At 44.2% G+C, this 14,251-nt stretch overlaps 1 protein-coding gene across 2 annotated transcripts; it reads left to right on the top strand.

The window, feature by feature from the left end:
• On the top strand, positions 1–12,627 carry SIX4 (SIX homeobox 4). 2 transcript variants are annotated; one of them, XM_045070187.1, is made up of 4 exons: positions 1–82; positions 291–1,141; positions 3,867–4,555; positions 8,240–12,627. In XM_045070187.1, the coding sequence occupies exons 1-4, from the start codon at positions 80–82 to the stop codon at positions 9,034–9,036; spliced, it is 2,340 nt and encodes a 779-aa protein (XP_044926122.1). In that variant the 5' UTR covers positions 1–79; the 3' UTR covers positions 9,037–12,627. The 2 variants fall into 2 exon arrangements, with proteins under 2 accessions (XP_044926122.1, XP_044926118.1); XM_045070183.1 differs by lacking the exon at positions 1–82 and having other exon boundaries at positions 201–1,141.
• The last annotated feature ends 1,624 nt before the right edge of the window (positions 12,628–14,251 follow it).

Genomic DNA, 14,251 nt, shown 5'->3' with positions numbered 1-14,251 from the left:
AGCAACCCGAGGAGTCACGTTGGGGGAACAGCAGAAAGCAGCTATCCTTTTACACTACTTTGCTCTAGCAGCTATCTTAATGGTGACTGCGTGGCCGGGGGGAAACCTGATCGGCCAGATCCAGCCGAAACCGGGAGGGAGGGAGTGGGCTTTCCGGAGGGGGGGAGGAGGGAGGGAGAAGAAGAAGGAGGAGTAAGAGAGGGGGAAAGAAAGAGGAAAAGAGTGCGAGGGAGTGAGGGAGGGAGGAAAATAAACAACAAAAAATGTCCTCTTCCTCCCCCACCGGGCAGATTGCAAGTGCGGCGGACATCAAGCAGGAGAATGGGATGGAAAGCGCCTCGGAAGGGCAGGAGGCGCCCCGAGAAGTGGCGGGGGGCGCGGCGGCGGGGCTGAGTCGTCCCCCGGCTCCAGCCCCTTTCCCCCTGGAGCCGGGGGACGCCTCGGCCGCCGCCGCAAGGGTGAGCGGAGAGGAAGGGGCAGTGGCGGCAGCGGCGGCGGATCAGGTACAACTCCACTCGGAACTTCTGGGCAGGCACCACCACGCCGCGGCCGCCGTCGCCGCCGCCGCCGCCGCCGCCGCCGCGCAGACCCCACTGGCCTTCTCGCCCGACCATGTCGCCTGCGTGTGCGAGGCGCTGCAGCAGGGGGGCAACCTGGACCGCCTGGCCCGGTTCCTGTGGTCCCTGCCCCAGAGCGACCTGCTACGTGGCAACGAGAGCCTGCTGAAGGCGCGGGCGCTGGTGGCCTTCCACCAGGGCATCTACCCCGAGCTCTACAGCATCCTCGAGAGCCACAGCTTCGAGTCGGCCAACCACCCGCTGCTGCAGCAGCTCTGGTACAAGGCGCGCTACACCGAGGCCGAGCGAGCCCGCGGCCGGCCACTGGGCGCCGTGGACAAGTACCGGCTGCGCAGGAAATTCCCCCTGCCCCGCACCATCTGGGACGGCGAGGAGACGGTGTATTGTTTCAAGGAGAAGTCGCGCAACGCGCTCAAGGAGCTCTACAAGCAGAATCGCTACCCTTCGCCCGCCGAGAAGCGGCACCTGGCCAAGATCACCGGCCTCTCGCTCACCCAGGTCAGCAACTGGTTCAAGAACCGCCGGCAGCGCGATCGGAACCCCTCAGAGACCCAGTCCAAAAGGTGAGCGCCAACTTTCCTCCGCCTCCCCTTTTCTCTCCCCCACCCCCTTCCCAGCTTTCTTTTCCTCCAAGTGCTCGCAAACATGGCGCTTACCTTCCCCACCAGCCTGGTCCGGCGGCCCACCTCTCCCCGCCCCCCACCTCTCCCGGACCGGGGGATGGGGGGGCGGCGGTGGCGAGAGGCGGGGGAACCTCCCTCCTTACCCTCCCCCTCCTCCCCCCAGAAGTTTCTCGTCGCCCGCTTAGGTCTCAGTCCCCGCCCCCACCACGGCTGGTCACTGCCGCCCAGTTTCCCACCCCCATCCCGCTGGCTTTGAAGTTGCCACTCTCTCCCGGGTTCTGGCGGGGCGCAGGAGCGTGTGTAGGCGCCGGAAAGGCAGCTCTGGTTGCCGCCAGAGGCCCACGGAGGTTGCCAGCGCGGGCCCGGGTCTGCACCTCCAGCGGGTTACACCGGCCGGGCGTGCGCACGAGCTCCTTCACCCCGCGCCCCGGGTTCGGCTGCCGCCCCCCACCCCGCCCCGCCGCCGCAACCTGCGTTAGAGGTCGCCTTGGCCGCTCTAGAAGAATGAGGGTGTTGGTGGGGGCTTGCGTTTCAGAAGGGGGGCTGGGGACGTCGAGGTTTTATGTGACAGAGTTAATCATTCACCCGGCCCGCTGTGGTTCCCTTCGCGGCCGCGGCAACGTGGGGTGATGGTGCGGGCTGGGCTCTGCCGTGTTTTGAAACCTGATTCTGAACTCCTTCGGATCGGATTTCAGCGCCGCCGGGGCAGTGGGGCTGGAGGGCTTGCTTCCTCGGTCCCCGAACCCTGCGTGGCTCCCTCCTGGGACAGCGATTGGGGGTGGGGGCGCTATCAGCTCCACACCTCCTAGAGTGCCCACCCTGGCGGGTTTGAACTTTTGGGCTGGCAGAGTTTTGGATCCCAGCTGGTAGAAAATAGGGTTTCCACCTCTTTTCTGCGTCCTTTCGAGTCAGACACCTGGAGGGTATATTTTGTTTATTGTTGAGCGAACTATGGAGAAGATCGCCTAAAGAGATGGTGTCTCAAGCCACGCGGGCATAGAACAGAAAGAACCCTACAGCTCGAGGTTCTGCGCCGGTTAGGAATTTGGGAGCCGCGGAGCGCGTCCGGGCCGAGCGAAGGTGATCACCCCGCGCATTCCAGCGTCCGCCGCGGTCCGCCCTTGCCGCTCCTGCCCCTGCGCCCCTCCCGGGGCCGGCCGGCTCCGGCGCTCGTCGCCTGAGGCAGGGAGGGAGGCGCTGTGTCCGAGCCGGGCCTCGCGGTAACCAAAACAAAACGCGCACTGTGACTTGCATGCATCCTTCCGCAGACTTTAGGGGAGACCCAGAGGAGGCCTGTTGGTCACCCCGCGCCAGCTTGTGGCAGCGGATCCTGTCGCTCGGAGCTCCGTCGGAATCCTCAGGGCCAGAGGCAGGGGGTGGGGAGCGGGCGTGGCACGCAGGCCAGCTGCCCTGCAGCCCCCACTCCCCGGCTGAGCTCGTTCCCCCTCTCCCTAGCCACACTCTGCCGGCTCTGTACGTCCCCCCGCCCCAACGCCACAACCCCCGCCCCCGGCCCAGTTGCCTGGTTTGGGCCCCTCTCCGGATCTACCTCCCACCCGCACCCCCGGTGAGTCACCCTCGCAGACGGCGACGGCGGCTCAGCCTCAGCTCGTAAATCAAAGCGCTTTCTGCGCTCCTGGCCCCGCAGCCCAAAGCCCGGGTAATCCCCTCCCCTCCCCTTGAAAGCGAACCGACCGCCGGGCACTGCGAGGGACGTGGATCTTCTACGAGGCCAAGTCGCACCACGCTTCCCAGCTGCCCACTAACTGACCCTTTCACCCCCTCCCAGCTTCAGACCAAATGGGAACTCCCACCACTACCCCTTCCCGGATTTGGTGTTTCCCCTTAAGTGAAGGAGTGAGGAACACAGTCCAGCCTGGAGCAGAAGGAATGAGGGTGCTGGGGAAGGGGTTACAAGGCTGCTGAGTGACCCACACCCTTTCCCTCCCACCTCACCAGGGCACTGGATGGTGTATGTTAAATAGGCCCCTATGGCTTCTTTTGGATTCAAAGGAGACTGCACATAACAGTTCTTGGGTTGAAAGTGCCTTTCCTACATCAAGGACAGCCACTTTGTTGAATGAGAGAGTTGTCAGTCTGGTGGAGTAGAAGTTTGGGAGCAGGTGAGAAAATGATCTCTTGTTAACTAACTGACAAACAAAACACTTCCCACCTCCTGCTCCTTTGGCAGTTTCATTTCCCTCCAAGATCACACTAATCTGAATTGGTTTTGAGGGGAGGGGAAGGAGTTCCTAAACAGGAAAGACTGACCACTGACCACCTACCTCATCTAGGGAATTCTTTCTGTGGTGTAGGTAGCAGCGAATTTAACAGGAAGGAATAACTTCAATGCTATAAAAATGTATATACAATTCTCATAGTAAATCCTGTTAGCTGAATTTACATCTTCCAGATCTCTGGACTTTGCCTGAATTTATTATTGGTAAAAATGGTCGGCACAGGAGAGTTTATCTTCCCACATTCTCTGGATGGTCCGAATCTGCTGGAAGGTCTCATAGCTTAAACAGAACCAAAGGCTTCCTGCTCTGCTTTCCTTAAATACTGACTTTAATGGGGTTAGAGGCTGGATTTCTAAACAAATGGCACTATGTAGAACGTCCTCCCTCTCACCTCTGGAATGTCTTGGTTTTCCCTCTCTCTGCAGTGAGTCAGATGGCAATCCCAGCACTGAAGATGAATCCAGCAAGGGCCATGAGGACTTGTCTCCTCATCCACTCTCCGGTTCCTCGGATAGTGTTGCCAACCTCAGCCTTCCCAGTCACATGGAGCCAGTATACATGCAACAAATTGGAAATGCTAAGATCTCATTAAGCTCTTCTGGAGTTTTGTTGAACGGAAGCTTGGTGCCCGCTAGTACTTCACCTGTCTTTCTTAATGGTAATTCTTTCATTCAGGGACCCAATGGAGTCATCCTTAATGGACTAAATGTGGGGAATACACAGACTGTGTCATTGAACCCACCAAAAATGGCCTCAAACATTGTGAGCAATGGTATATCCATGAGTGACATACTTGGGTCTACCTCCCAGGATGTGAAGGAATTCAAAGTCCTCCAGAGTTCTTCAGCTAACTCAGCAGCCACCACGTCTTATAGCTCCAGTGCCCCTGTGTCATTCCCAGGGCTCATCCCCAGCACTGAGGTAAAAAGAGAAGGTGTTCAAACAGTGGCTTCCCAGGACGGAGGCTCTGTGGTGACTTTTACTACACCCGTGCAAATTAACCAGTATGGCATTGTCCAGATCCCCAATTCCGGAACGAACAGCCAGTTCCTTAATGGGAGCATTGGATTCTCTCCACTGCAGCTGCCTTCTGTTTCCGTAGCCGCTTCACAAGGTAAAAGTCTCATTCGGTACCATAATGCACCAGTGACTGTTTTAGCCTGCTGCTGTAAATGACGCGTTTGGTGAGAGCTATAGATTGATGTTACTCTTCAGGTACCTTACTGGCCGCCACAGCTGCAGAGAGCCTCAGTCTGTCTCTCCTCCTTTGCCACAGCAGTGTAATATCCTGCTTGTTTGGCTCTCTGGCATCATGGAGATGGGCTTTTGTTTTCCTAACAACTGAATGGAAAAATACAGTTCAGAGCAAATCTTGCCAGTTCTACAATTATAGAAATATGATAAGTCAATTGATGCTTACAGAATAACCCATTGCTTGACATTTTAAGATTAAAAATTAATGATATTGCTAAGAACACAAAATTAGTCTAAGCAATTGGTACGAAATGTGTACACTTTACCTAAGCATTTTCTGTTTGACCAAAAAGTGTTTTAGAAGAGCAAGCTGAAAAGACTGAATCAATTGTGTTTGAATCATGTTCCTCCTATAATTAAAACTAACTGAAAAACTAACTAAAGGAAAACCAGAGGAATGTGTGACTGGGAGTCTGTTGCTCTGCGTGTATGCCCCCCTAGGAAGGCAACTATAAGCCTTATTATATATATGTTTGTGACTTGACCAAGGGCAGTATTCTAAAGAAAACACTGATCTGAAATTCAGGAAGCCTGAAGCCGATAGGCCACTTCTTCACTGACTTTAAGCAAGTCTGATGACTCTGTGTCATTTTTTGTGTATAGAAACAGGAATGGTTAGAATCTCAGTGGAGGTGGCAGAGGCCCTTAAACTTAGGAGTAGGTGATGTCATTGCAGGTTTGCCTTCCTGTAAGCGAATCTGAATGTCCAGACTTTTATGAAACCAAAATAAGTAGTTGTTTGCCTTAAAGATCAGCTTCCTATAAAATGGCTTTATCCAAAAAAATATCCGTTTATGCACAACTTTTTTTGTTTTCACAACTATGATCTGCTTCAGTTTATAGGAGGCATTAATGGAAAAAATGTTGTTGAACACATTTCATTCTGTAGAATCAATTATCAGGTAGAAGGGCAGTAAAAACACAAAACTCCTGAAGCACAACATGTATTTATTCATTGTTCCAAGTTCTGGAAAGGATTAAGTCAAGTCACTATCTGACCTAAGGCAAAAATATGGAAACCACAAGGAAAGTCAAAGTGCTTCATTTTATAGTATAGTAATTTAATGTGGATCTCTAACCCCTTTTTGTCTTTTCAGGAAATTTCCAAAACAGTAGGTAACATTTTAAAGACAACAAATTTGAGCAAAAAATATGAGATGTACATTGGGGAAGAAGAAAAAAGCAAAAATAGTTTTCATACGTAATCTAGAAATATGCTACCATAGAAAATCATTGCAAACTAACAGCTAATTTTTAAAATGGGACATTTAATATGAATAAGAATAGCATTTTCAGTTAAAAAATCTAAGATCAAATGACAGAGCTGTCAATCCTTAGACTGTCTGTGTGCATTAAAGGCCTAAGTTTAACCACATGGGTCCAGGAAGTAACGTTCCTTTAGAGTAATTATGGACTGCAGGCCTCAATAAAGCATTTAGGGATTCAGGCTTTCTCAAAAATGGATACTAAGGCTTGCTTTAAAATGTGCAGACAACGGAGATTATCCTTCAATAATTAGTATTTATATGGAAATCCAGAATATCTACATCTTTTACTCACTTTATAATCTCAGAAAATAAGGGGTGTTTTCCTTACCATCATTACAAAGTTAAGCTTTTCACCTATGTCCTTTTTCATTTGGATTTTTTTAACTGATTTTGAAATTATTGTCCAGGTTATAATTCAGGTACAGTTACACTTAAATATCAAGTTTTAGATCACATCTGCTTTTCTTCCTTCATTCATATATGCTATAATGTCTACATGTTCAAAATTATTTTATTTATATATTTCAGTAGCTGTTGGGGAAAATGTCCTGTCATATTATTTATGGTTCTCAAAAAATAACTAATCATTTTGTTCACATATACATAGGCAAATACTTTCATAATGCGTAACACATAACAAAATAAATATTTCAGATGATTTTGCTACAGTTTAGCAGCCAGCAGGAATTTTAAAGCATACTTAAGTTGAAGTCAAATAAAAGCCTTTTCATTTGTTTGGCCTGGAACAAACATTTATGTTAGGGAAGAGCCCAGACGTACATAGAAATGTTTTTATTAACATCAATATTTCCACAAAGAGTACTTTCTAGTGGTTAAATCTTTTTTAAAGCTTAAATGCAATCTTTTCTTCTTCTTCTTTTTTTTTTTTTTTTTCATTTAAAGACATTTCTTTGAATTTAAGGTGCTTAAAAAGTGTTTGGAAGACGTATAAACAGCCCTGTGACATTTATTTATCAATATAGGTGGTAATATATTATTAAAAATTGTTCTAATTATTTGGTAACAGTTATTCTAATTCAAGAAGGGATATGTCTCAGGTGAATTACCTTTAATATTGAGCAGTTTTCTCAAAATAATAGTTTACTGAACATCTAATTTGAGATCAGAGTAAACAACCCATCCGAATTATTCTGTCACAAAATTCCCTCAGGTCCACCTTTCTTATAGCAGCAGGATCGTTGCCATCATTTTACTGTGTCTATGTAAAGACTCAAAAAGAAAAGTGTTTTATTTCATAGCAGGAGTGAGTGGAAGGGTCTAATTCATCTCCATGGTCTGAGTTACCTCATTTTTGAACATCTTCTCAGCTTTCCATTTATGTTTCTTTTTCTGCTTCTGCTCTCTGTAGACCACTATAGTGAGAGCCAAAAATACGAACCTTTTAGAGAAGCATTAGCTCTAGTTATTTACATTAATCTGTAATTTTAGAAGTACACTTTATCATTAATTTTTCCTATCACCACAATCCTGAAAATCCAGAACTGGCACAACAAAAGAAAAAACTATTGAATATTTTGTTGACATTACTTTATGGTTAGTTTGGTGAAAGTTTGAAACTTGTCTGTACAGGTTTATATGGTTAACTTCAAGCCCCAGGGCAACTCATTTTACAGGGATTTTCTACATTTCTATTTATGTCGGTTACTGAGCTTGTCTTTTTTTTTTTTTTTTAAAGATTTTATTTATTTATCAGAGAGAGAGAGGGGGAGAGAGCGAGCACAGGCAGACAGAATGGCAGGCAGAGGCAGAGGGAGAAGCAGGCTCCGTGCCGAGCAAGGAGCCCGATGTGGGACTCGATCCCAGGATGCCGGGATCATGACCCAAGCCGAAGGCAGCTGCCCAACCAAGCGTCCCCTGAGCTTGTCTTGAACAAAGGCATTTTATTTTGCATTTGTGTTTTCTAGTTCTTACTGGCAGAGCTAGGTACAACTGTCAACTGATTGAGAGAAATCAAGTTGGTAATAATGATCCAGAAACTTGACTGAAACTAGAACTTGGAAAAAAGGAGGGGATCACACTTGGTTTCTAAACCAGTAGTTCTCACTCCCACTGTGTCATCAGACTTGGGAGTTTAAAATACACCTGTCCTAGGACTTACTGAGTCAGATTTTCAGGAGTAGAGCCTGGGAATCTGTACTTTTAAGTGTTCAAGGTGATTCTGCTGAACCTGAGAAAAATTGTGTGTGTAAAAAGTATCCTTTTTTCCCTTTCCTTACCAATTTCATCAATGATAATCTGTACTTTATTTTTTTTAGGTAATATTTCAGTAAATTCAAGCACTTCAGATGGGAGCACATTTACAAGTGAGTCCACCACAGTCCAGCAAGGAAAGGTTTTCTTGAGCTCTCTTGCTCCCAGTGCAGTGGTATACACTGTTCCTAATTCAGGCCAGACTATAGGATCTGTTAAACAGGAGGGCTTGGAGAGGAGCCTGGTATTTTCTCAGTTGATGCCTGTCAATCAGAATCCACAAATAAATGCAAACCTGTCTTCTGAAAATATCTCGGGGAGTGGCCTCCATCCATTGGCCTCCTCATTAGTTAACGTATCCCCAACTCATAATTTTTCCCTGACTCCCCCTACCTTACTAAATCCCACTGAGCTAAACCCTGACATTGCTGAGAGCCAGCCAATGTCTGCACCTGTGGCAAGCAAGTCTACTGTGACATCTGTCAGCAACACTAACTATGCAACTCTTCAGAACTGTTCCCTCATTGCTGGTCAAGATCTGTTGTCAGTCCCCATGACCCAGGCTGCCCTTGGGGAAATTGTTCCTACGGCTGAAGACCAGGTGGGTCACCCTTCCCCAGCAGTACACCAGGATTTTGTCAGAGAACATCACTTGGTTCTGCAATCAGTAGCTAACATAAAAGAGAATTTCTTAACAAATTCTGAGGGCAAAGCCACAAGCAACTTAATGATGCTGGACTCAAAATCCAAGTATGTCCTAGAGGGCATGGTCGAGACTGTCTGTGAAGAGCTGGAAACAGACAAAAAAGAGCTTGCCAAGCTCCAAACTGTCCAGTTGGATGAAGATATGCAAGACTTATAAACTTGAGTTCCCGCCCACCCCTCCACCCCCGCCCTTTTTTTCTGGCATCAGCAGGCAGATCTTTTCATGAAGCCCTGAGGACATAAAGCATTTTCCCATTTACAGGGAAACACTGGTTTTGTGAGTAAAATGCATTTGAGGGACTGGATTGATCTGCATGAAGATCACAGTTAAATATACAAGAGTAGAACTGCGTTGCCGCAGCTTCTTCGTTCACAAATGTTCTCTCTTAAATAGGTGGAGACAAAGGAACAAGATGAAATATACCAAGTCAAAGTGTATCATTTGGTTGACTTAATATAATTCTAAGGTCAAATGGAACTCTATAGTTCTTTAAATTTAAACTGTATACACCTGACATTGGCTTTAGAAACAATACACTTATTTTTTGTTTACTTTTACTCCATGGGCATTGATGAGGTTAAGAAGCATAAATGGTACTCCGCACTATTGTAAGGGTTTATTTTTGAATATATGCATTTCTGTTTTTCAGCCTTTTTTGTGAAAGTCTTGGTTTGTCTCTACACATTTCCAAATGTGCTTGCTAATAGTCCAGTGGGGCTGAGAAAGTTTGCAACTCCACTAAAAACGCTGAAACAAACTTCAGTATGAGTGTAAATATATTAGTCCTCTAAGCCAGGATTTGAGGAATTACAGTGAATTTTATTTATGCTGTATATGTTTCTCTTATACTTCAGACACTATGAACTGAAAAGAAAAATGTTTTCTTACTGTTTAATTTATTTTTATTGCTTGAACAGGAAGTGAACATAGTTATTTCCAACAAAGTTTTACTTTTTGTAGGATTTTAAAAGTGATGATTTTTATCAGGAGTCTATTATGGTCAATATTAATAACACTGAAACAGGCAATCTAACTCCCAATATTGGAATTTTGGTACTTTTTTTCACATCCTTGTTCTTTATTTAGCAACTCTCTGATTCATTTAAATATGTTTTCTATAGAATTCTATGTGCCTTTTTACCTTGTGGCCTTTTAATTATTCTTAAGGTACAGAAGTGTCAACAAAAGCACTGATGGCTCTTTTCTATCTAACAGGGTTATTTTCACCACAAAATTGCTTTAAATCTGCAGAATTAAGTTTCACTTATGTAATTACGTACATTTATGATGTAAATGGATGATCAACTGATACATTGTTGATGCTTTTCATTACGACGAAAATAACAATCATAGATTACCATGTAAAATGAATTCTGTAGACTATGAAAACAGCCTTTTTAAACTACAGAAAGAATTATGTAAATTCTCTGGAGCAAAACTCTGCCCTGATGAAACTTAGTTCTAGGTGTTTTGAATCAGTTGTTACATGATGACATACAACTGTTACTTGCACTATATTATCATGTCTTATTTAAAAGTAAATCTTTTGGGGTTTCTTTGAGAAGCTTGCTTGATAATGTTGTGAGCTGTGGTTATAGTTTCTATCTATCAGGACCGAACACAAAATGGAATAATGCAAATACATTTAGGTAGGGAGTGAAGTCTTTTGGTGACTGCAAAGCAAGAAATGGGAGAAAATGATGTCTTCGAAGATGACTTAAAGTCATCGAACATAAAGCTGTTACCAGTCTTGCTCTCTTCAAGATCAGAACAAAGAGTATACTCTTGATCCCAACAGGCCCATCCGCTAAGCATGTTGAATAAGGGCCATAGAGGACTTCACTTTTCTTGTTATTCCAAATGGAAATCACAGACGTAGATGAAGAGCCCTATCAAGACTTCTTCCCATCGTTTCGTTAAAGAACTTAGATCCCCCCCTTTTTTTTATGGAATTAGTGAATGTTCTTAAACTGCTGAAACTACAGTTTTTCGTCTTTTTTTTTTTTTTAACAGTCAGGTGTTTTAGAGTTCTCTTCCACTCCATCACTCCTTACTCAGCTTGTTTTTTGTTGTTTTTTTTTTTGTAGGTGTGTGCTGATCATGTTACTGAGATTAATTATATGGCTCTGTAGTGTAGTTTACATGAAGATGATGTTTTTTCACTTGATGGCTGCAGATATCGAGAGTTTTGGTTCATTATTTTACAATACTGATCTAATAAGGGAAACAGGAAGATCTAAAAAGTTATATATAGCATATAAATAACTGGAAAAGTTTCATATGTCTTCCAAAAATATAATAAGCCTCTCTTTTATTCACAATTCTTCCTCTTTTTTTCCCTTAAGAAAAAGGAAAGATAGCACAAAGCTTAAGACTTACCTAGGAAATCCATTCATACTCCTAACATGATGTAATTATACCCCTACAATGACTCCAGGTAGCTACACAATATACCAGGTAAGAATCAATGCACATTATAAAGAACTTACTGTTCTTTTCTATTCTTTCAGTAAAATAAGGGCCAGTTGGTTTATAGCCCATACATATGTGAATGAAATAAGATAAACCCCATGATCTCCTTGCACAGAATTGCAAATGTTTTTTTGCAATACCAAGGGCCAGACTCAACCCTTGGAGTTCATGTGGCAGAATTTCTCTTACATAAACCAATGCTTGAAGATGCTGCAAATGACCCTCAAATGATCCCCAAAGAGGAATCAGAATGGGGTAAAAACTCTCCCTGCAAACCCCAACCCCTGCTGCTGGCTGTAGGATTTTTGGTGTGAGGCTCTCGATGCACTCGATGCCAGAATGTGGCATTTAGCTCTTAGTTACAGCTAGTAAAGAACAGTTTTATCATTTAAAGAGGCGGTGCATTTGTTCCTCAAGCAAGCAAGAACACCTGTGTTGTAGTGTTTCCTAGCTCGTGTATATTTATAGTAATGAAAAGACTGACTCGTACACATGTTTCAGTGCCTTTCTTGTGTTATGAAAGGCAAGTAGACGTTATAGCCATAGGTAAAAATGTGTAGTTAAATTGCACACTGACCTTAAATCTCCCTGTATATGCCCGTGCATCTTGCATGTCAAAAGTTGGATTATTGGGCATGTGTTGCAGCCTGCCTGCTACATGTTAGGCAAGTGTGCATTAGTACATAGAAGTTATTCATTCTTTTACAATGTTTTTGACAGATCATCTCATCATAAAAATATAAATAATTCAGGACATTTGTGGGGAAAGAATTACATTTTATGAAAGATGTTTCAAAGTCTTCCTAGAACTTAGATGATAGAGCCTAAGAGTTATTTTGTATCTAGTTGATACATTTCATGTTAATTTAATATTACAACCATACATTTTATTAATCAAAATTATGTAGCATGTGACTCTTTTGGCTTTCAGGGTTCTCAATTTTTGTTCTTTTGTTGCATGTACTGTATGTTTAGAGGAGACCGGTTATATACTCAATATGGTTTTACTGTGCCTTACACAAAGAGAAAATCTATTCAGAATGTATATCACGGGGTGGGGTAACAGAGTCTCTACTGCACTGTTAGGTGATGGCACACAGAGCATGTCCCAGAACATTTCTGTGCTTAATTACCCAACCAAAGAGATCTAAAGTATGTATGTTGTACTGTAATAGGGGTTTATGCCTGGACAGTTAAGTGTTTTATTTGTTTTCTGAAATGATGTGAACTTATTTTTCTAAACACTATGCTAAATAAACTTTATATTTATACATACATGGTGTGTAAAAGTTCTTTATCCCTGGGGCACCTGGGTGGCTCAGTGGGTTAAGCCTCTGCCTTCGGCTCAGGTCATGATCTCAGGGTCCTGGGATCGAGCCCCATATAGGGCTCTCTGCTCAGCAGGGAGCCTGCTTCCCCCTCTCTCTCTGCCTGCCTCTGCCTACTTGTGATCTCTCTCTCTGTCAAATAAATAAATAAAATCTTAAAAAAAAATAAAAGTTATTTATCCCTGTGGGTGGGGGGTAGGGAGGAGAGAAAAGAAGGGAAAAAGAAAAACAAAACCCACACAAACATTTCATAGACTAGCAGGCCCAAGGACAACGGGAGTCATTTTAGAACAGTCTCTGTTGGTTTTTGTGCAAAATTATGCAATTTGCTTAATGGTATTGCTTACCCCGAGCTAAATGATTAGATTTCATCCTCCTTAATGTAAAAAAATGTTTCCTATTCATCTGGATATTCCACAATCTGACTCTCATACTCCATAAGGTGTAGTGGAATTAAATTCCATGATCCAAAGGCCTTTCTATTCCTACCTTTACTGGATGAGCTCGATATAATGCATCTTTCAAACATTCCCATCAGCCGAAGTCTGGTCACACTGCCCTTGGGTCCACCAGTGCACTGACCTGAAGTTACGGACTCGGCTGCACCACTGAAGACTCAGTCCTGCTACAGTTTGATTCCACCTTTAAAATTACATAATCTCTGAAGAGGTGTGCCTCCCACACTAAATTAGAGGGGTTTGGATAAGGGAGATTGATACCAACTGTACAATCGTGTTACAAAACCAGTTAAAGGCATCGAATTAGTTTCAGGTATGTCTCAACTTTTTTTATATTCTTGTCATTCGCTTCACTTTTTTAGTGATTTTCTATGTAGCTGAACCAGTTGAAGTGGATAGTGTCTCAGTGAGTCTAGGGTCAGAGTATTGTGGAGTGGTTACATTTTATAACATCTTAACCAAACAAATATTTTAAAACATTTGACAGGTCACTGACCTACTTCAAACATTTGTGGCTCTGCAGAATCTAGCAAACTAAATAAAAACCCTCAAGGGGAATTCAAGACTTTCATCCCCCTCTTCCTGCTTCCCTAAAGAAATAATAAATGTGGAGTGCCCGGCTGGCTTAGTCAGTAGAATATGTGAGTCTTGATCTTGGGGTCATGAATTCAAGTCCCACCTAGGGTGTAGAGCTTACTTAGAAAAAAATAATAAATGTGGAAATTTATCTTTACACCATCACATTTTCAGAAAGTAGATAGTAAATAAATATAGATTCAGATAATGGCCAGTACTACAAAGTCCGTAACAGGGTAATGAGATTGAGCACGGGGAATGGTGGAAGCGGAGACACACATTACATTCATCGGGTCAAGGAAAGTCTCAAGGAAATAAACTTTTAAGAAAGAGGTATGAATGATGAGAGGGAACCAGCCCACAAGACTTAGGAAAAAAATCGCATTCCAGACGCAGGGAACAGCAGGTACAAAGGCCCTGAGGGAGGAACAGAGTGGCTGGATCACAGTGTGAACCCTAGGGGTCATTTAGAAGGAGATCCAGTCAGAGAGATAAGCAAGTAGGTGCCAGATCTCAAGTAGAACTTTATTGGTCTAT

Source organism: Mustela putorius, unplaced genomic scaffold (assembly GCF_011764305.1).
Source record: "Mustela putorius furo isolate JIRA1106 unplaced genomic scaffold, ASM1176430v1.1 tig00000129_pilon_pilon_pilon, whole genome shotgun sequence".
NCBI lineage: Eukaryota > Metazoa > Chordata > Mammalia > Carnivora > Mustelidae > Mustela > Mustela putorius.
The sequence above is the reverse complement of the archived record's forward strand: the minus strand, read 5'-3'. Positions and strand labels throughout refer to the sequence as shown.

Excerpts from the sequence above, each read along its gene's own strand:
- SIX4 (XM_045070183.1), top strand. The coding sequence starts at position 264 with ATGTCCTCTTCCTCCCCCACCGGGCAGATTGCAAGTGCGGCGGACATC. Across the intron at positions 1,142-3,866 it reads TCAGAGACCCAGTCCAAAAG|TGAGTCAGATGGCAATCCCA; the intron begins GTGAGCGCCAAC and ends CTCTCTCTGCAG. Across the intron at positions 4,556-8,239 it reads TTCCGTAGCCGCTTCACAAG|GTAATATTTCAGTAAATTCA; the intron begins GTAAAAGTCTCA and ends TATTTTTTTTAG.